The sequence below is a fragment of the Rhipicephalus microplus genome, unplaced genomic scaffold (genome assembly GCF_043290135.1).
Source record: "Rhipicephalus microplus isolate Deutch F79 unplaced genomic scaffold, USDA_Rmic scaffold_20, whole genome shotgun sequence".
Classification (NCBI taxonomy): domain Eukaryota; kingdom Metazoa; phylum Arthropoda; class Arachnida; order Ixodida; family Ixodidae; genus Rhipicephalus; species Rhipicephalus microplus.
This window is the reverse complement of record NW_027464593.1, coordinates 4,843,414-4,866,432: the sequence shown is the minus strand read 5'-3', so window position 1 is coordinate 4,866,432 and position 23,019 is coordinate 4,843,414. Positions and strand designations below refer to the sequence as shown.

The window sequence follows — 23,019 nt, the reverse complement described above, 5'->3', positions numbered from 1 at the left end:
ACGTACCTGCGAATCCACGTTATGCGAAGCATGTGAAAGAAAGGTGACCGTGTTGCAATTTGTACCACTAAAGTAATGTAAACTCACAACCTGAAATTCGGACACTCCACAGTGTGCCGTTCGATTTTTCGGACTTCAGCTGGCTGGTTGATTGCGGCATCGAACACACTGACCATGATGTTTACACTTTACAATATTTTGGCTAGGTTGCCAGTACTAAAAGGTTGCACTGGCTATGGCTGGGAATCGTGACAGTGTAAAAGTCAATGCAGAAATTACAAATGCCGAACTTAAAGCCTATGTGTATAGGCTACACGTAATGGCCGCCCCTCAGCTTTAGCCAGTCTAGTGTCCACTGAATGGCTACCATGACAAAACCGCAAGCCAAGCCAAGCCACGCTCAAAATCAGCTCAGTTTGATGTTTAAGATGGCCAAGCATACAAAACGGACAAAGAAAGGAAAGAACCACGAGTGCTGCAGCACACACAAGCCTACTGTCTAACCTTTTCGCATTTGAGAGTATGCTTGTCAGTCATTTCTACGGCCAGGCCTGATCTGCATCTCGCACTATGCGTCTCGCTTTCTTGTTAGTTGCTTAACCCGCAAGGAGTGATGTAAAGTCAAACCTCGTTAGTGCCTACCCACTTTAATACTAACGGTTAAAACGTAGTTGCGACGAATCCCCCATCGAGTATCTTAGAGACTAATGTATTCGCAGACCACTTAAGCCGTAGTGTTCAGCCTATGCCTACTAGCTAGTGCGTACTAACTGCGTACCGTGATAACATTTTGCACCACAAAATTTTACTGCTCCGCTAAACTTGCAGATGCTACAATGTACTGTGAACAGTTTTCAGTCATGTTGATAAGTGCATAGATCGGCTGATAAGTTATTCCGACTTCCGCGAGTTTGCGGTGACGACATTGTGAGCAATCATCGGGGAAAAAACGAAGGCGAGGTGGCGACCACCGACAAATGCACCGGTATAACTTATCTCCCGCGAAAAGCCTTATCACAGTAAACATCCCCGGTTATCTGCTCGGGCACACGAGTAGCGTAGCGTCACTTAAGACCTGCTGCACGCCTTTAGTATGCGACTACCTAAACGCACTGGGTCGCTGATCGCTGCCGCTTCATACTGCAAGACCGTGTTCAAGCACGCACTGCTTTACAGGAACACAAGCAGCACGCTGTCGTTTAGCGTTGCGGGTCGCGGGCAACGATAAAACTTGCTGTATTATGTCAACACGCGCACCGTACATTGAGCGTAGTGCTGTTGTCACCATGCTGCATGCTTTTATTTAGCGACAGCCCAAATGCGCCTTCGTCCACTGTCAGGACTGCTAGAGCATCACGGAAAGCACATTGCTTGCGGAAGCTCTTCGTCGCCATGTTACCCAGCAGGCTACTCGCCGAATCTGTGCATGGCCTAAAACGGTGAGGGTGTAAAGCGGATCGGCAGTCACGGTGTGCGCAGAGTGAGAAAAGCGCTGCGCCGCAACTACCGTATTTACACGATTGTAAGACGACCCCCCCAAAATCGCATCTCAAAAAAAAAAAAAAAGAAAAAAAGAAAACTCACGTAGGCCGCAAGCTTCGCCTCTAGTTCTGGAAAGCGTTCAGACTTCGGCCCGCGAAAGCCACGGCGCTTGGAGTCGCACGAGAAAATTTCCTCGCGCTGAAGCCGCCACTTCCGCACCACACATTCACCTATTCCGAACTTTCGTCCTCATGTCACGGCACTCATGTCAGACAGAAGTGACTCGAGAGAGCCGGTCGTGGACACAAGCGACAGGAGCACGCGGCGACGCGCCCGCTTAGAAAATTGTATCACAAAGAGGAGCTCTTCCGTCAACTACCAATACCCCCCCTACGGCGGCTCTTCCATCGATTACCGGTGCTCCCTCAAGAGCCGTGCGCTCGTCATAAAGGCACTCGTAATGCGCGCAGTAGATGCTAAAAAAAGAAAAGCTTTTGTATAAGCATGCGGAAAACTATGCGCTTTGGGTTGAGCGGGAAACTATTCGAGATGACAATACATATGGTTCGATTTCGATTCAAAGACGACCCCCCAACATTGGATTGTCAAATTTGAAAAAAAGGGTCGTCTTACAATCGTGTAAATACGGTAGCCATGCAGTAAACGACTTGGCTCTCTGTGACTGTACCGTGCTTCAAAAAAGAAAACTGCAACAGTTCTCGCTTAGAAGCAGACCGCGAAACAACTGTATCATAGACAGCTGATTGTGTCCGTTCTGTCACTGTACCACGCTGCGTATCCCTGATCCCGCTGCAGTTTCGAAACGCTCATTGACGTCGCCACCGCATGCTATCGGGCGGTTGTGCGAGAGTCAGAAACTTTTTTGTGCTTTGGCAAAAAGAAAGAGATGACTTTGCGGTGTGCAATTTAAGCGATACTTCGCATGGCACTGAGTTTCTTCTTTTGTTGGCGGCGATGGCGCAGGAGATGAAAATTCGTAGCTGGTGGCTAATGCGTAGTACATTTAGTGCGTAGGTATGCCGCCGTCCTCGGCAGGTACATATTAATGGTGTTTCACTCTAGTGGAATGGCCCTGATGCCACCGGTTCCATCTGCATAGTCAAAACACAGCTACTAGAAGAAACTGGTAATGGCGAGAAAAGCTACAATAGACACTTTTCGAAATTCAGCGCTACCCATCGAACCAAACCGAAAACACACTTTCTCCGCCATGTCTTGTTCACCCCCGGTGACGCGTGCTGCTGATACCAGTACGCGATGATCGTTGCGCCTTTTGGTTGTGGTTGGCCGTCGTGGTTTGCCCCAGAAGACGCACAGTGGCCACTTCTGAGAGCGGCGCCACTGCGGCCCTTGCGTGACGTCTTCGGGCGGCAGACGGGCTATTATGACCGGCAGAGCAAGGACACAGCCTCCAAGGGACGCTCATTGGCGTACCGTCAAAACGCGGCACACGTCCTGCAGGAGTGCAAGCGGTGTCCGTGTGCACTGCAGAGAACGCTCATCGGCGTCGCTGGGGCACACAGCCTGCCAGCTCGCGCGAGTGAACAAGATATGGCGGAGGAGCTAAGTTGCCAAACTGATTTTTTAAGGGTCCATTATTCCGACTTTTTGAATTTCCGCACAGTTGAAATAAACAGTCGGATTGCACAGTACAACACAAGGGCAGTGCGATTCTGTCCCGTACCAGCTTGTAGGCTCCTGCGCTTGCGTAGTTGAGACGGCCGCACCAGGTGGTCGGTGCCATTCTCTGGTGGCGCCTCATTGTCGCTGCTTAGGGATGCACCTCCCCGGCCAGGAGGGGAGGACGAGGAGCCCCCTTCCGATGGCAGCTGCTCATACAAGCCTTCACCCGACAGCCTGAAGAAAGCAGAGCATGTGTGGTTACAACTGTCAAAACATTCCAGGTAGAATCAAATTGTGCCCTCTGCATGTACGCAGAAGCATTGCTGCACTATCAAGACTGAATGAAGAAAATTCCATTTATTAGTTAGTTTTTTCACCTAAGATGGTGCCATAATCAGCCTACTCCAAAATTTTAATCAATAGTGTGTTTGTATTTTGATAAATGAAGCCTAAAGGAGTTTGGCATCTTTTATAATTGATGAATTCCGTTTCCTAAAGCCATGGAACCAATGCCATCACGTGCAAAATGATAACAATTTTCTGATTTACTGAAGGCATAATTCATATGTTAACATTGATAACTTTTTAATTAGCAGCCAAAATGCCTTTACAATTTCTTTATTCAAATAAAAAAACCAAAGCCACACAGTGTCACCACAAAGGATGTTATTAAAAGCAGCATTCACCCATCGTGCTGTCCTCCCTTGCCAGTAATGTGGTACGACTCTTGGCGGCTGGGCACGGGCGGTGCCCCGCCCTCGGGGGACTCCTCATCATCGTCCTCGTCCTCGTCTTCGTCGTGGTAAAAGGCCCGCTCCACTTGAGGTTTGCGCTCCCAGGCTTCCTTGAAGAAGGCCTGGTAGAAGGCCCCCTTGTGGGGGGCAGCTGTAGACGAGGTGGCAAAGTGGGCCTGTAGCTGGTCGGCCAGGGCGTTCCCATCGCGCATCAGCTGCTGGGCCAGTTCGCTCGAGAAGAAGGCTGAGGCCGCGCTTGCTGCCTCCGTGACGGCCACGATCTGCATGGGCATGCCCGCCAGCCCCTTGGCGAAGGCACTCAGGGTGGCCAGGGAAGCCCGCCGCTGGGCCGAGTAGACCAGCACAAAGCCGTGCAGCAAGTGGTCGCGGTAGGCCGACGCCTCATGGTACGACGCCAGTCGCACCTGCACGGGGGTCGTGTTCACTGGCTGTGGCCCACGTGGTCAACAAGTATTCTGGCTACGTGATTTCACCACGGCACTGGAGCAAACATTCTCCTATGTGGGGATGTCATGTGCACCATTTTTAATTGGCAACATCAAGCTTTGATCATTTTTTAATGAATCAGTCCCTTCATTACTATGCTATCATGAACTTTGTCACCAGCTTTTTCTCCCCACCGTATCAGTGAAGCAATGGATTTAGCATGCCTTCTCTGGCTTGCATTCCGAACTTTAGCTCTGCATCATTTTCATCAGAATGAGACGATGGTAGGAACCGGCTGAATGCACGCACCATTATTTCAATAAAACTTGCTTTCTTTTCATACTTCGTAACTACGGTTGCGCACTTAGAATGCAAGCACACGGCAGACAGGGATGAGGGCGAACTTACAACTAACTCTCTTTTTCTTCGCAGTCAATAAGTACGCCCATCTGCCACACAGTATGAACAATCATTGCATTGTCGCTCTCTCTAGATTACAATAGGTCATGCAAGAATTTCATATCAGTATCGAATAAAGAAACAGAAGATTGGTTTACACCAGGCATAGAGTTTCCTAAAATTAACTAGAGGGGACTCTGGCGCTGCGACCTTCAGCGACCATGGGAATGTCGGGTAGTACACAAATATACCTAGTCGCCATACTTGCGGGCCTCTAATCACACTTGTGGCTTTGTTTATTGCCGTGTTTCAGTTTTGTATTGAAGGAAAGAATGAACCCTTTTGAACTTTGTGGCACGATTTAAAATCAAAAGCCTAAAAGATTAAGGCGGTGAAGCGCAACCGCTGAACATTTGCTTGATTTTTGTTTTGTGACAAGACAGCTCCAAACCCCGCGAACACAAATGGAATCAGAAGTACGAAGATTAGTCAAATCCTAGTACTGCCCATCATTCCCATGCTTGCTGAAGTGCCGTGCGTTGAAGCTCCTATAGACACTAGCGCCAGAGTTCCCTCTAGTGTATTATTAAGAAACTCTATGAACACAGGCCTCCTGTCAAGATATAAACCTCCTATCAAGATATAAAAGGCCTCGGTCAATTCTCTTGTCGTGCTCACCCATGTCTACCGAGTCCTTATAATTTAAGTGCGCAACTCTACTTCTCTACCAACTATGCGTAGCATGACCCACTCACGTCCACTTCATGCTTTTGATTGCCAAAACGCAGCGTGTGCACTTACCTGGACGGAGCGCTTGCTGCTGCCCAGGAAGGTCTCCAGGCTGAGGCAGTGGGGTCCCGTGGCTACAGAGCCCGGGTGCGCCAGGAGAGGTGCTAGGACGTGCTCCGGGGCGTAAGGATCCCCGCACAGCATGCACAGCAGGAGTCGCAGGTCGGGTCGTGAAGCGCCCCCCTCAGAAGGCGGGGGCAGCGACTGGTAGATGTGCAGGCGGCCCGCCCGCCGCTGGATGCTCTCAACGAGGGCAGCCAGGGCCTGCTCTAGCCGGACGGGATCCAAACCCCCAACATCCACGAAGGGGCACTGCAGGCTTTTGGCGCGGTTGATGCCTTCTTGACGCAGTGACGGGTCTGCGGGACCTGCATACACTATGACCAAAGGCAGGCCATGGAAGGGCAGCCGGTCGTCCTGCTCCAGATTGGCCAGAAGGGTCTTCTCGAGGCTCTCGCGGATGTACTCGAGGCTTTGCTGGTTCGAGTAGACGCAGAGGCAGCCATGTGGAAGGTCCGTGCGAAAGGAGTTGTGGGGCAGGCCCACGTCGCCATCAACGATCCGGAAGTCGAGGGTGTACTGGGCACCCTTGTCGTCGAGCCGGAAGGCGGCCCCGTGGGCCTCGCGCATGGCCTGCGCCACCTGCTCGGCAGCCCCCCCGGAGCCCAGCACGACCAGCTGCAAGAGGCGGCCGTTGCCACCCAGGGGGCTCCAGGCTCCCCCTCCGCCACCTCCCTGGTGGGCACGCAGGAGCTGCTCGATGATAGCGTCCATGCAGTGCGGGTTGGCCGGGCAGTGCTCCCGCATGGGGCCGTGCACGAAGCCCAAGTGCCGCAGCAACATGAGCATTCGCTCCTGGTCCAGACGGTCCAGGGTCTTATATCTGCACGTGCCACAGAAGAAACAGTGCAAAGAACCAGTGATTCACACTTCGAATAGCATCATATGCCCATAACTAGGAGCTGTGCGAATATTTGAAACTTCGAATGTGTTTTGAATAGTGTTTGGAATTCAATTCGATTTGCACTAGAATTTTCATTGTTCAAACTATTCAAACTTCTCAAAGAACAACGCAAATGTCCCAAATGTATTGACTCTAGAAAACGCTGGTTCCTACATGGAGATGATAGATGTGACAGAGGTGGGGGCTCAACCCTGTTTTGGACCAACAATTTGGGCAGAAAATCTAAACAATCGGATGCTAAATATCTTTAGCATTCAGAGGCATACCGACTTTCACAAGTGGGGGGCTGACCTACCACAGGCACTTGTCAGCCCGTATATATATATATAATAAGAGAGCGAGGACTTCTTCGACAACCGCTCGCACTTTCATGTGATTTTTGATACACGCAGCAGTTGTTCAATAACCTAAAAAAGGACAGTCACTTTTAAACAACATGCAGGATGCATGTAATAATATTACACGCGACGCTTTGTATGCATTACCTCACAACATTCCACAGAATACAATTTTGTTGATGGCGGCTTCCTCAACAGTAAATATTTTATCATTGAATGAAAATTTTAATGACTAAAAGCAGCTCAAAAAGCATTCAGTTTTTAAATGTCAAGTCCTCCTTGAGGAATCAAAAATATTGTGAGCACTTCTATCTAGTTATTTTAGCTTCCCACTGAGCTCGAGTACACTGCTTTATTCGTCGCCGCTTTGTAAGCTGCCTCCATCACCCCAAGTTGACATAAGCAAGGCTGATCAGATTTATCAAAAAATAAGGCGTAAACCTTTCCTGGCACTTCCAGTATGGCAACACTAAAATATATAGAAAGATTAGTCACGATCATGTGCTCACGGCAGCTTCGACAAAGTGGCGGTGATGGTAATCATTTTGATGAAAGAAAATGATTTTCCTGAAGAAGCAAATGTTTTGACCGGTCGATAAAAAGTTTGTTCCCATCTATAACTGCATCGGCTAGTCGTAGCAAAATAAAATCATGAACAAGTGCAGTGGCGTACCAACTGTTTCCCGAGTGGGGGGCAAACCTACTTCACTCGTCAGCTGGGATATATATCTATATATAACTAGCCCGACTCTTATTTAGGCCTTCTTAGTGCTAAAAAAAACAGTCTTTCAGCTTCTCCCTGGTCTGGTGGTTGAAGCTGCAGGGTAAGCTTAAAAGCTGGGCTTCCCATTGTAGTTGAGTTCACTGCTTTATTCGACGTTCCTTTGTATACTGCTGCCATCACTCCTAGTTACCAAAAGCATTGCTGATAAGATTTATCAGTAACTAAAGCTAGTTCGGCAAAACTAAAACATTTAAAAAGATCTGTCACAATCATCGGCTCATAGCAGCTTCGACGGAGCAGCGGTGATGCTATTCACTTTTGTTGAAAGAAAATTATTTTACTGAAGCAGCTCAAATACTCTGACTGGTCCATAAAACGATTGCTCGTTCCCATCCATAACAAAGCAGGCTACAGTACACGACGCTTTCATGCCTTGTGCTGTAGCATGCTTTGCCGTGCTACAGTTCAAGGCGCGAAAGCGTGACATAGGTAGCCCGTGCCGCAAAGAGCCTAGAAAAAAATCATCACAGCAGAAATGCTGGAAAATTTTTACTGTATAAAACATTCCCTGGTAACATTTTCATTTCCTCGTAACAATACATTTGAATGATTACTGTGGTAAAGGACAACTTCGTCTTAGTTGTCGGTTGCTGCTTCATCTACCTAGCAAAAAGAAACACTTTCATGCTGCTATCTCATATAAGAATATGCTAAGAATCCTGTCCAGCTTTTTTTCCTCTGCAATTTCACTTAGTACTATTCGAAAGATATTCGACAAATATTCAATAATATCCGATTCTATTCACACTCACATTTCTATACTCGAATTCACTCCGCGCCAAAAATTTCATTATTCGCACAGCTCTACTCATAACCACTCGCTTCATTTTATTGATACACGATTGCTTTGTCAAAGCGTCTTTTCTGGCATTAAAGAACAGGAAAAAAAAATATGCTTAGTTCTAAGCCCAAATACCTAAAGAGAGAGGTATGAGCCCCAACTTTGATTGTTAAATTCTTTTCATGTGAGCAACAGCCGCATCCTTAGTTACTATCAGCTGCATTGTAAAACTGCACATAGGAAAGTGAAGTTGCTCTCATTTTTCACATTTCCTACTATGATGAATGCATAGAAGAAAAAAAAAAAAACTGTGCAGAGATCGAATAAAGGTGCTTGGGCATCTGCACAACTGTCTCTCCTCTGGTTTCGTGTGTAGGCGGACCACTGTACGGAAAGAGGGCACCCAAGAAAATAACAACTTCACACTGCACTTCTAAACTCTCCTTGCTGCACATGACTGCAAGATTTTGTTGACCTGTTCACCGCAGTGTCTGCTATCCGAAAGATGCGTTTTCTCATCAATTTTGAAGTGGTCTGTGACCCTTTTAAGATCCTAAATGTCAGAAACTTGGGTCAGGACTGAGGTCGCAATAATAGAAGTATACTGCACTAGATGTTTTACAGTCCAGCAGAAACCATTAAAGACAGCCGAGACATGAGTATTTTTCGCCTTGCCCATGCAACACTTGTCCTTTCAACACACCACTAAGTCAACACGTCCCATCAAACTATAAAGTGCGCGCAGCCACCTCGAGTGTGAGTGCCTCTTTCAAAGCTGCAATTTTGTACAGCCGAAGCCCTCACCTGGAGTCTTCCTGGAGAGCTTCGGTGATTTTGGCAATGTCCTCCTGGGTGATGACACTGCCGGGTCCCACATTGGCAAACTCGTAGAAGAGCTCGGCGTGCTCCAGTAGCAGTTCCTGGAAGTGGCACCTGGCCCGTTCCGTCATCTCCTGCTGGTGTTCCTCGTACACCTGCAAGGAAAGCCGACACAACACTTGTGGCACTCGCACGCCAAGGTGGGGCGCTTCAAAGTGATGAGCTCCTGATGACACGTCAAACGATCGTGGATTTTACAGCAGTGATATGATTGACCAAAAACATTTAGGTGCAGCTTCTAGAGCAACCAAAATCTCACTTTGGAGCAGTTACTTGTGACAAATTTCTGGCCGCAAGAATTTGTCTATAAGCTGGAGCTGTTGCACCACATGTCACAGTAAATCCATTTATGCATGCATGCATGCATGTTCATTTAGAGTAGTCCTCAACATAGAATTACCTAGGTCACTGCTTTTCACGTTGCTGCAGACATATCCAAGTCGGATGCTACTTGAGCATTCTTTATATATCAATAATTTTATGCACTCCCTCCCTGTAACGACCCACAAATGAAGGTTAACAGTATATTCTAATAAATAAATAAACAAATAAAAAGTAATTTCTTCATTTGCACTCCCGTTTGGTCTTGCATAGGCTTGTGCAAATAGTGAATTTCAGACTAGAAGCGAATTCGAAGTGAATAGTGATTTGGTCAAATAATTTCACATCGAATTCGAATAGCATACAGTTAAACCTGCCTATAACGAACTTCCATATAGCGAATTCCTCGATATTACAAAATTTTTCTATTCCCCGCCGTTAAGGTGATGTTCACTCTGCAGAAAGAGAAGGCTAGCGCATCCTTTCCCATATGTGTATGTATGTATGTACACACACACACACTATATATAGATATGTATATATGTGATGCTATGATGACTGGGAGACGTGGCCTGGCTCATACGCCATGTTAATTCTATTCTGCACTTCTTCCTTCTCTGCTTCTACCAACCATCGCTTTATACGTCACACACAAATATATATATATATATATATATATATATATATATATATGGGAAAGAAGTGTACACTTAAGGGCTCGATTTCCCGTGTCTCGGCACAATAATAATGAAATCTAACAGATAATGATGCCAACGCATGTATAGTGAAACTTATTAGACCCAATTGTAATGTAAATGTGGAGAAAGAAAAGCGGGTGAAAAGATTACTTGCCGAGGACAGGAACCGCCCATGGCAAGTTATCTTTTCACCCACTTTTCTTTCTTCACATTAACCTTACAATTCGGTCTAATAACCTCCCCTATATTTTCCTTGGCATTATTGTCTGTTAGATTTCATTATATATGTATATATATACATTCGAGCCCACATATAACGGCCCCACTTGAAACGAACTTTCGCTTAAAATATACATTGGTTCAATGGCACAAAATCGCACTTACAACGAACGTCTCCGAGTGCCGCTGATCGGTTAGAGAGAATGAAGTCAGCGGTCTGCCGACTTCCCGGGAAACCAATTTCGACCACCGATCAGGCATCGGCGAAATGCCCATACATTCTTACTGTTAAAACGCCGACCCTGCATCTGCAGCCCTCTAGTTGCCGCTCTCCCCAACCCGTGGAGGAAGGAAAGTTGTTTCCTTCCTTCACGCCCCGACTGCTTTTTGTTACGCACCCCTCCGTACTTTGTCCCCCCGATACTCTGAGAACCCCGCATCGCCACACGAGGCCCGCGTTTTCACACTGCGACCGATCTTTCGAAGACCGGTCGGCCATCTACCCTGTTTTTGATCGCTGGTACAGTCGTTGGCGTCGCCGACCTAGAGTGACCAGACCATTTACCATCATCGTCGGCCACTTACTGTATGTGTGTGTGTGTGTGTGTATATATATATATATATAGATGAAATAGATGATCAGAGATTCTTCCGGCTACCGTAATAAATGTTATAAACTTCGAGAATAGTGCAGTATAGGAAACAAAACAATAAAATATTTATTTAATCCTAACAGTTTCGGCTGGTGGACCAGCCTTCTTCGGAGGATGTAAGTGAAATGGTACAAGTTCCCGCAGCAGAGGGTCACCCTCACAGTTTGAAGACCCTCCAAAAAAAAAAAAAAAGAGACAAACGGGCGAACAAGGTAGCAACAGACAACAAGAAGCAGAAGAAGGAGAGGAACTAGAAAGAAGCGACGGAGAGCCGCCGGAAACGAGCGGGTAATTCTGGCATTGTTGCTGGGTATAGGTAAGACGCGCCGCCAGCGGAGGCGACCAAGAAAAACAGAAAAATGTGGAACATGTTGCCGCTTACTGTTGCCGCTTACTGTTGCCGCTTACTGTTGCCGCTTACTGTTGCCGCTCTTTGTTGCCATGTTGCCGCTCTTTGAACCGAGAATCAACAATGGGAGAAAAAGGCGGGAATAAAGATGATATAACTTCAGGGGCAAATTTAATCCTCACATACTGCGCCGCCGCCCCTCGGGTGAATTCTATACTAAACCGCCACTTCAACATACTTAAACAGAGTAGTCGCCTCTCTGCCGTTTTTCAGACTCTGCCCAAGGTGGTTTACCGAAGAAATAAAAACCTGAGAGACTTACTGGTCAGGGCGAAAACACACAAATCCGACCACCATCAGGGCTGTAGATCGTGCGGGAAACCTCGCTGCAGGGTGTGCACACACATGGTGACCACAGATACCACCGAAGCCTCCTGGTCAGACTATGTGTACAAAATTAAAGACGACCTTAACTGTGACTGAGCCAATGTGGCATACAAAATTCGCTGTGAGGTGTGCAAACAGGAATATATTGGACACACGGAAACCGCGTTCCGTTTGCGTTTCAACAACCACAGGGCACACGTAAAGGGCCTCCCCAATTTGCCGTTCTCCAAACATATCAATCTTCCTGGTCACTCTTTCGAACGCGTAACTGTCATACTCCTACAATCTGGCTTCCAGAACACATGGGAGCGCGAACAGCGGGAGTCATACTTCATAAAGAAATTCAGATCACTTACCCACGGAATCAACGAGAGCCCTGGGCGACTGACGTGCCTCCGCGACGTTTCGTGAAACACAGAAATTGAATTACTCAATTAATTTATTTATACATACGTGAAGTCGCACACGTAATTTGGTCAATATAGCGCGTGAAACTAAACGAATTCGATGCTACGTGAACCAAACGGCGTGTGTTAGTATTATTAGACTTTATTTTCATTTCTGATAACTTTTTTAGTATTATTTATTTTTATATTTTTTTGTTTACATTTTTGTTTGTTCATCCTTTACAAGAATACCCATTCATTTATTTTCAGTATGACTGGTTGTACAGTTTTCTGCAAGAGAGGGCAGGTGGAAGGAGGGGGAGAGGGCACATTAGCTTTCCAACGTGGCCATTATTTTCCGAAAGCTGGAGCGGGTCGTATGCTTCTTGTGTGTGTGTGTGTGTGTGTGTGTGTGTGTGTGTGTGTGTGTGTGTGTGTGCGCGCGTGTGCGTGCGTGTGTGTGTGTGTGTGCGTGCGTGTGTGTGTGTGTTTGTGTGTGTGGCCCGATGGCGCGGGCCAGCCGCCAAACCACGTGAACTTAAACTCGATCCATGTTGGTATGCGAGCAAGCGGCAACATGTTCCACATTTTTTCGTTTTTCTTGGTCGCCTCTGCTGGTGGCGTGTCTTACCTATACCCAGCAACAATGCCAGAATTACCCGCTCGTTTCCGGCGGCTCTCCGTCGCTCCTTCCTAGTTCCTCTCCTTCTTCTGCTTCTTGTTGTCTGTTGCTACCTCGTTCGCCCGTTTGTCTCTTTTTTTTTCTTTTAGAGGGTCTTCAAACTGTGAGGGTGACCCTCTGCTACGGGAACTTGTACCATTTCACTTACATCCTCAGAAGAAGGCTGGTCCACCAGCCGAAACTGTTAGGATTAAATAAATATTTTATTGTTTTGTTTCCTATACTGCACTATTCTCGAAGTTTATAACTAATATATATATATATATATATATATATATATATATATATATATATATATATATATATATATATATATATATATATATATATATATACACACACACACACACACACACACAGTCGTGCCCGCTTATAACGAACCTGAGTGTGACGCGGCATCCGTTTGCTGTATCCCAAAGTTCTTAGTAAATGAAACACAGCTTTTAAAAAAAGTTGTTGCGAGTGAAAGCACAAACTTTTTTTGCCCCAAAAAGTCCGTGATGCATGTGTTTCAAAAAACAGAAGCGATAAGGGTGGTCTCGAGTACATTTAAAATGGCAGGGTGCTCGTTTGCCAAGGCCCGTGGCGTAAGCTGCATGAGGCACTGGCTCCAAAATTTCGTCGTTCTCGCAATCCAATTCCTCCAAATCGCTCTCGCCACGTACTTCATTCACAATGCCCTAATCCGTGCACGGTTCCTCAGTGTCGTCATCATCATCTGCCGTAATTAAACCATCGCAACAGATGTCCCACCCGCTCTCCCAGGTCGGTGTCGAAGACGCGCGGCCACAAATCGCCGCCGCAGTTCGGAGGCTTCAGGCTCGGCATCAGGCCCGACGTCGACGAAGTCGGCCTGGCGAAAACAGTTTCGCGCGCATGTAGCCGTCACCGCCGCCCACAAAATATTCACCATCTCCACAGCTGAATACAGGGACGCCCGAAGGGGCAAGTTGGCTGCCAGGTGGTCAACAGCTATGAGCAAGCACTCCGCAACGCGGCCCCTAACACGCGGATTAAACTCAAGCAAAGCGGTCAAACTTTCGATGTTTTGTTGAGCGGCAGGAAAAAGCGTGCTAGCCCTCCTGTCGGCCATCATGAACACGCACGCACACCAAGAGCGAGCAAGTCGCGCACATGCGACGCACATGCCAGAATGCGTAGAAGAGCTCTGGGCCCGTATCCAGTCAGAAAACTAAACTAAGTCGAGCCAGCGTGGCGGGCGTCGCGTCGCGGTGGAGACGGGCGAAGGGGTTGTTATCAAGAGAGGAGAGCAGACTTGCGGAAGAAGGGCAAGGATTTGCGATAAAGAGAGGGGAGGATGCGGCGGGAGGGCGACCTTGAAAACCAAAACACGCGAGAAGGAGGCAGGTTGGCTAGCTTGCTTGAAAGGTCCGCGAAACTCGCACGTGCATGGCCGCCTGAATCGATGCGCGCGGCGGTGTTTGAAGAATTGGCGGCCGTGGTCAAAAAATCGTTTCGTTGCGCCGGCGGGTTTGCGTGGCTTCACGAACTTCGATATTTCGCGATTCGTTCCGCGCAAGTTAAACAGCCCTTTACGCGCTTCCGCACGCGCGCGGAAGGCATGCTGAGCCGAGTGCGAAGTGGGCGAGAACAAGTCCTAAACACAAAACGAACCGCAAATTATCAGAGTCGGTGGAATAGCGTACGCACGTGCACTAGACGAAGACTATCTGATACAGTCGGTGGCCGACGATGTTGGCAAATGGTCTGGTCACTCCAGGCCGGCGACGCCAATGACAGTACCAGCGATCAAAAACAGGGTAGACGACCGACTGGTCTTCGAAAGATCGGTGGCAGTGTGAAAACACGGGCCTCGTCTGGCGATGCGGTGTGCTCAGAGTAGCAGGGGGACAAAGGACGGAGGGGTGCGTAACAATAAGCGGTCGGGGAGAGCGGCAATTAGAGGGGCATGGAGGCAGGGTCGGCGTTTAATAATAAGAGTGTATGGGCACTTCGCCGATGCCTGATCAGTGGTCGAAATCGGTTTCCCAGGAAGTCGGCAGACCGCTGACTCCATTCGCTGTAACCGATCAGCGGCACTCGGAGACGTTCCTTGTAAGTGCAATTTTGTGCCGTTGAATCCAATGTATATTTTCACGGCCACGCGGATATTGTTTATTTTAAGTGAAAGTTTGTTTTAAGTGGGGCCGTTATATATGGGCTCGACTGTGTGTGTGTGTGTGCGTGTGTGCGTGCGTGCGTGCCTGCGTGCGTGCGTGCGTGTGTGTGTGTGTGTGTGTGTGTGTGCGCGCACGTGGATGGCGGTGGCAGCGGCGACGACGGCAAAAACCAGCCGAGACTGTCCACATAATTGGTATCACAATAAAAGACCTAGTTGGCCGATGCAATCAATGCAGTACACCGGCGTTAACTAAATAAGATGGCCACTTTCAAAAGAGTGGCACTGCGGGCAGAGACGATAGCAACAAGAGCGCCCTCTGACAGCTATCTTGGCGGTCTTGGCACATTAGAAACTCCGGTCACCTCGAGGCTCTTGACTGATAAACTTCTAGTTACCGGGCTTCTAACTTCGAATTATTTTTCCTATAGACGTGCATGCAAAATTGAAGGGACCACTTGTTGACTTCTATTCAAGTGAAAATTAAAATTAGACAACTCCGAATTATCAGAGTCAAGTGTATTTACTCGCATAATTTGCCCACCCCTTATTTTTTGCCATCTTTTTTACTTGCCAAGGCACTTAGATAGTGAACGCTTGTGCTCTCTTAATCTCATATTTATACATTTTCAACTCTTCGATATATATATCAAATGAAAACCCGGGCACTTCGTTAGTGTCCCCTATCCAAGTGGCCAGGTTTGCAACATCACTCCAGCTCTGCCGGGAGTGCTGTTATGAGCCTGTTTTTCAATATGCGAACATCATTTCTAGGGATAGGAGATACGTTGGGTAAAGAATAATAGAAGCTTCCCACATTAAAAGAAAGGGAGAAGGATGCATTACTGAACCTTCTATAAGTCTGTCAGATAAGGAATATGCATATCTCAGTTCTACATGCTACTGTTGACTTGCGTGGCCTTACACGTGCACCTGTCCGATTTATTTATTTGTGGGTTTTATGTGCGTTTTGCGGTACGCTGATAAAACTTGGCTATGGCACGTTGCCCTTTACTGGACACTATTTAGTTGTCGATTATGGTTTCAATAAATCAGTCGAAATTCTGTGCTTGTCTGTCTCCTTTCGTTCCTCTGTGTCTCACCTGCTGCAAAGTTTGCTAGAAGATAAACCCTTACCAACTCGCCCAGTGTTCAACACTTGTTATACAACTATTCATTCATATTGAACCCCTTTGTAAGAGATACTGATATAAGAGACAAATGGGTATAAAAGACACCAGTGTGCCTACAGTAAAATACTGGTCGATGAGAACATGCATGCAAGGTACCCAGCTCATAAAAGACATCTCATTTAAAAGACAAGAATTGCTGCCCCGGAGCATGCCTCTTATAAAGGGGTTTAACTGTACCTTGAAATTTCCAATTATTTAAATTCAGATCTAAGCGAACTCGAATGCTGTAATATTCATTCGAATATTCGAAGCCTTCGAATATTCACATAAGCCTAGTCATGTGACCTATGCTACTACTACTACTACTACTACTACTACTACTACTACTACTACTACTACTACTACTACTACTATACTCACACCTCGTTGTAACGTAACGGGATATAACGAAATAATGAATATAACAAAGTAAATGAAATTCCCTTTGAAATCTCCATTGAGAACCATGTATTTTAAACCTCGTTGTAATGAACTAAAATTGACCAATAAATTGATATAACGAACTAAAGTAGTCTATCAAACAGTCTATCAAAAAAAATGACCGTAGTGTGTTAAGTATTGCATTTTCTGCGGAGTTTGACGCTCGTTCGGCGCAGCTTTCTCAAAACTCCAGCGCCGACCTACAGCCACGCCCCGCGCGGCTGAGAGAGCCGTCCTCACACAGCCAGTGGAGAGGATTGAGGAAGCGCTCAGTGGGTCACATGACTGAGAAGCGGCGCCGCGGTGCAAAGCGATTTCCCTCTCACAACAACAACGACTGCGTCTCCGCTGCTACCATGGCTGCTACCCTCTGCACCAATAAAGGAATACTCTCCGCGACAGCTTTCTTTTTTTTTCCCTCTCTCTGCGCGCGCGGTCTTGAAAGGAGAAGGGTCTTTATGTACAGAGCGAGAAAATGGAGAAGCATGGAACAGGCGCATCGCAGATCGGCATTTGAAAGAGAGCAAACAATCCATCAAAGTCTTTTCTTTCCTTTTCTTCTTTTCCTTCCTCGCGCACAGCATTGAGAGGTGCCGCCGCGGGATAAAGCATGGTGCTAAGAGCATTTTCAGAGTGCGGTATGTTCGAATTAACCGTCGCAAGTGATTGTGCATTTGAATTACAGGGTGTTTTCGCTCATTGGAATACACATAGCATTGACGGGACCTCAGCATGAGTTCAAATTAACCGGAAGTTCGAATTATTGAGATTCAACTGAGTTTATTTTCCGTGGCACGTGTGGTTGTGTAGCGGTACATCGGGCCGCAAGGCGGTTTCTTTCTTTGCATGCTTACAGCTGTGCGCCCATCTGAGCATACATTGCCACGAACTATTATAATCGATATAACAAAATAATGGATATAACGAAATAATTGTGGCTCCCCTTCAACTTCGTTATAACGAGGTTTGAGTGTACTACTACTACTACTACTACTACTACTACTACTACTACTACTACTACTACTACTACTACTACTACTACTACTACTGCACCGGGTATACTTCAACAGCTTCGCTGTAACCGAAAAACGAAAAAGTAAAGTAACGCACGCACCTCCAGCAGGTCCGCCTCGGGCAGCTGTTCATAGCACTCGCGCCCCATGAAAAGGACGCGCACCTCGCCCAGGCTCTTGCCGGGCGTCACATAGCCGGTCTCCTCGAGAAGCTGCCGAAACTGGCGCCGCAACTCTTGCCGGCGCTCCTCAGCCTCCAGGGCCGCCCGGTGCTCCTGGAAGCAGGCCTCGGCCTCGTGCCTCGTCAGCAGGGCATATGGGATGCGGCCGTCCTCCTCTTCGTCCTGGTCATCCACGGGCGACCGGTCCTCCCACTCACCCCCGTCGTCCACAAAGTATTGATCGAAATCCGCGTGTGGCCGCAGAAGTTCCTCTTTCACTGTCGACCAGTCACTGTAACATAGGTAGGCTGTCGCTTAGCAAATGGACAAAATTTTGCCATGGTGAGACATTGCTGTGGGAATATAACAGTCAACATCAAGATACAGTCGAGCCCAGATATAACGGCCCCACTTACAACGAACTTTCGCTTAAAACGAACAATATCTGCGTGACCGTGAAAATATACATTGGTTCAATGGCACAAAATCGCACTTACAACGAACGTCTCCGAGCGCCGCTGATCGGTTACAGCGAACGAAGTCAGCGGTCTTTTTCTTTCATATCCCGCCTCACTTGTTTTCGTCCACTCAGTATGCACGCCATGAATCCACGTTAAAAAAAAAAAAGCCCCTTTGCGTGAGCCTATTGGTGCGGTGATGACAGGTGACTAAATTGCGCCTTCCGATTCGCCAGGCCTCCCGAGCTGTCTGCTGCATGCGGCAGCGGAGCGCACACGAAGCGGCGAGTGTATGTCACTTTGTTCTCGTCGACTTCCTGAACTCGTGTGAGCTAGCGAGAAATTAGAGCAAGCATCTCTGTATAGTCTATATTCGACGGTATACTGGTATGGCGCTGAACGAGCTCGACGAAGCCGCCGGGACAGTGCGGTAGGCCTAAGCTCTCGGCCGGGTTTTTCCGGGCTGTCTGCTGCGTGCGGCAGTGGAGTGCACGTGAAGCGGCGAGTGAATCTCGCTCACATGCCATTGTTCTTATCGGCTTCCTGAACCCGCGCGAGCTAGCGAGAAATTGGAGCAAGTGTTTCTCAAGTCTGCACATTCAGGCCGCCGAACCAGCCTAACGAAGCGCACCACAACCACCGGGCCAGTGTGTTAGGCCTAAGCTCTCAGCCACGTTTTGAACCTGGCTTGAACATTTCATCATGCCGAAACCGTATCGCAAGCTCCACACCGCTCACAAGTTTGGAAAGAAGCGCAAGAAATCTACGGCAAAAAGATATAATGGCACGGGTATATCCAACGCGCACCTAGTACAGGACGGCGCAGCGACGGAATATGATCCGCCGGATAAAACACCGACATCTCCGCCTGTTTCACCTGCCGCCTCGGACGACGTCGAAGATAGGCAGCGCATAAAGAGAAAGACAACCTTTTTGACGAGCACCGATCGTGCGCAACAGCAGAAAGTGAGTGCTGATAAGATCAGCAGCTTATCGGCAACTTTGGCGAGCGAGCGCAAATTGCGAACGTTCATGACAGCGAGCGAGGACTCGGGCCCGTCAGCGACTACCTACGGGATCGTCGACTTATCCGCGATAAACAAGCTCCTTGAAAGTACGACTAAATGCCAGACATGCAGTGGGACCATTTCTATTGAAAAAGGTGAGCGTGAATATGGACTTGCGATGAAGCTGACTTCAGAGTGCCGCAACTGTGGACTTGTTGACAGTGAGTGGAGCTCTGGGAGGGTACCCAGTCAGGCTAAATGCACTGCATTTGAAGTGAATATCCGTGTGTCCCGTGCCATGCAAAGCACAGGAAATGGCCAGGTAGCCCTAAACGACATCTCTGTAATTAGAATTTCTCACAGGGGACTTCACCACAAAAGCTATCAGAGCCATATGAAAAATAAACTGAATCCCGCAGGAACAAGAGCTGTAGACAAGGTCCTCTCTGATTGTGCCATGTCAGTGAAAACATTATACCAAGATCTGTGCTTTGACAACCCAGGAAATGTGGCCATCTGTTATGATGGCACCTGGATGACCAGAGGCCACCTGTTGCACATTGGAGTGGGTGTTGTTATAGAGCTGTTTTCTGGCTATGTTTTACACTATGTTGTCCTGTCAAATTTTTTTGCCGGCTGCAAGCGCGCACCACCAAAAGAGCACCCAAATTACTTGGTTTGGGAGTCCACGCACATCTGCCAGAAAAATACACAGTGCAAATCAGGGCACATGGAAGTGGAGGCAGCAGTCACCCTCTTTGGGCGCTCAATTTCCCGTCACGGCTTGCGGTACACAGTGATGCTGTGTGATGCGGACAGTAGATCATTTCGTGCTATTGAAGACTCGACAGTTTATGGTTCCATACAGGTTCAAAAAGAGGACTGCATAAACTATGTCCAAAAACAAATGGATACTGCACTACGCAATCTTGTTCAAAAGCATAAAGGTTCTCGCGAAACACTAAGTGGAAGAGGCTGCTTGACAGATGATGTTATAGAGAAATTGTCGAGATACTATGGCTGGGCTCTGAAGTCCAATGTTGGTGACGTAGATGCAATGCACCTGGCAGCCATGGCCACATATTATCATGTGACATCGACTGATGAAAGGTCCAACCACGCCTTGTGCCCAAGTGGCAGTGACTCATGGTGCAAGCAAAATGCTGCTGCTACAAGTAGAGAACCGCTGCTTGATTGATTGATATGCGGGGTTTAACGTCCCAAAACCACCATATGATTATAAAGAAGCGCCGTAGCGGAGGGCTCCGGAAATTTCGACCACCTGGGGTTCTTTAACGTGCACCCAAATCTGAGCACACAGGCCTACAACATTTCTGCCTCCATCAGAAATGCAGCCACCACAGCCGGGATACGAACCCCCGACCTGCCGGTCAGCAGCTGAGTACTTTAGCCACTAGACCACCCCGACGGGGCGGGAGAACCGCTGCCAAGACACACCTACAACTTCCCACAAAAATTTCCGTGATGCACTACTTCCAGTCTACGAGCGACTTTGTGACAAGGAGCTACTAAAACGCTGCCAAAGAGGCAAGACACAAAATGCAAACGAGACGCTTCATTTTGTGATATGGTCTCTAATGCCTAAAGAGAAGCATGCTTCACTCATAGCTGTTGAGACTGCAGTTGCTGAAGCCGTGATGCGCTTCAACTCAGGAATGAAAGAAGCCTCCATATGTATCCTCAAAGAACTTCAGCTAGAGCGAAACTCCATGAGCGAGCCACGGGCAGAAGAGAAGCATTCTCGTCGGATCATGAAAGCCAAGCGAAAGCGTTCAACATCTTCCAGGTTCCTACATCAAGCAAAGCGGTGGCAACAACAAAAGTGTGACAAAGATTAGTGCCCTAGTGCTTTCCGAGGCATTTATATGCAAAGAGAAGCATTTTTGTATGTGTGGAATTAATTAAATATACAGAGGTTTGTTTTTTGCCATTTTCTCAGTTTCAGTTTTTTTCACCACCGTTAATTCTTCTGACCAGCGCTTCTCAGCTTTGGTACACTGGAATTTGATAATTTTTGTCTTGCTGAGAAGCTGGATGCTTAGTGAGTGCAAGAAAGTGCCATATGCAACAATAGGACACCATACATTTTTAGAAAAAATAAAATACAAAAGTTATCATTCCTTGATAATGGAAGGATGAACTTCTAAGCTTCATAACTTTTGTTGTAGGAAAGCTAGAGCCATAAAACTTGCTTTTTGTACTCTTTCCTATTTGTAGAATGCAATGACATTTAATTCAGCAAGATCTGTACAGCCAATTTACTGAAAAGGTGATCAAAAAGCTTTTAATTAATGACTAACTAAAAACAAAACAGTAAGAGGTACATAAACACTGAGTTCATATTTGACATCTGCACATGTATATACACGATCTGACAAGTTTTTATCACCCTAGCTTGAATAATAAGAAGCCTGATGGCTAAGTGCCTCTTCCCCCCATAATGCTATCTAATCCAAAGCCCATACTTCCCATCATTCTCACACTAGTACCATAAATTCAGCACCAGTTCCCCTCTCAGTTATTGTATGAAGCTCTATGCCAAAACCAAAATGGTCAAAGCAAGGTCGGTAAAACACCGACACCAGGGACATTAGATGTTCCACACTCTCTCAAAAGGCGATGCAAGAAAAGTAACTGGAAATTAACTCCTTGGAAAATCGACAGTGTTCACCTGTCACCCAGGGCATCCCGGTTTGGTAGCAGCTGGGCCAAGGCCGTGGGAAGAGCCCGAAGAAAGCCCCGGACGCGGCGCGCCGTGTGCTCTTCCCGTAACCGTCTCACATGCTTCTCGAAGGCTAGCCGCGCCGCCGCTCGGCCAAACAGGGCGCAGAAGCGTTCACATTCTGGTGCTCCCAGCAGCCTTTGGCTCCAACCGGCCCACTGTGCGCGCGGGTCGGTCACCTGGGCTCGCACCAGCGCCTGTGGAGGTGCACAATGACAAGGTTGATCGGGTTGGTGTATGAATGTGAGTGCAAAGAGGACAAAATAAACGTAGAGATCAGTCAATGGAAGTCTGAAGTTTTACAGTTGACAAAAATTTGACACAAAAGCAAAAATTTGACACAAAGCACAAAAATTTTCGCTTGCCCGTTGCTTCAGCAATTGGCATCTTTGCACTGCCGGTGGAGTTCTCGCCAGCAACACCTACTAAGTTCTATCGTTTCAAAGATCATTTTTTCCAGCCAAAACACATCGTGAGCTTCGTCATACTGGCCATTGTTAAATTCGTAATTATACTAGAAAGACTGCGCGAATGGTCGCATGATGACGTGCTGACGAAGCGAGGAGCAGGCGACGTGCTGTCCGCATGTCACTACTGTGTTGCAGTGAAGATGTCTTGTTTTCTGCAGGCGCACATTTTAATCAATCTCGACCGCATTTTTTATTTTGGAGGGGGGGGGGGGCAGCAGCAGCGAGGCCCACAGTTCCTCCATGTTCCCGGCAAAATAAATACTAGGTACTGCTGGAAAACATGACCTTTGGAGCCGCAAGCTAGCCGGCACAGCAAACGACGAGCACTGACTACTTTGAATAGTTCTAAGTTCCTTGCATCCCACTTCTTGTGCGTTTTGTTAATTCAAAAACTCGCTTCATTCAAAGCTTTCTTGCGGCCCCAGTGACTTCAAATTAGCGAAGTTTTACTGTAGTTCAAGTGGCCTTGATTAAGAAG

The 23,019-nt window shown here is 47.4% G+C and overlaps 1 protein-coding gene across 11 annotated transcripts in view; it reads right to left on the bottom strand.

Moving 5' to 3' along the window:
- Positions 1 to 23,019, bottom strand: part of LOC142785261 (rho GTPase-activating protein 190-like) — a 155,926-nt gene that overhangs the window by 95,217 nt on the left and 37,690 nt on the right. For all 11 annotated transcript variants that reach the window (XM_075883689.1, XM_075883692.1, XM_075883695.1 and 8 more), the window contains exons 4-9: positions 22,021 to 22,268; positions 17,804 to 18,155; positions 9,167 to 9,336; positions 5,508 to 6,378; positions 3,813 to 4,285; positions 3,188 to 3,360 (exon numbers count right to left, since the gene is read on the bottom strand). In XM_075883689.1, the coding sequence (XP_075739804.1) occupies positions 3,188 to 3,360; positions 3,813 to 4,285; positions 5,508 to 6,378; positions 9,167 to 9,336; positions 17,804 to 18,155; positions 22,021 to 22,268 (2,287 nt within the window). The remainder of the gene's footprint in view (positions 1 to 3,187; positions 3,361 to 3,812; positions 4,286 to 5,507; positions 6,379 to 9,166; positions 9,337 to 17,803; positions 18,156 to 22,020; positions 22,269 to 23,019) is intronic.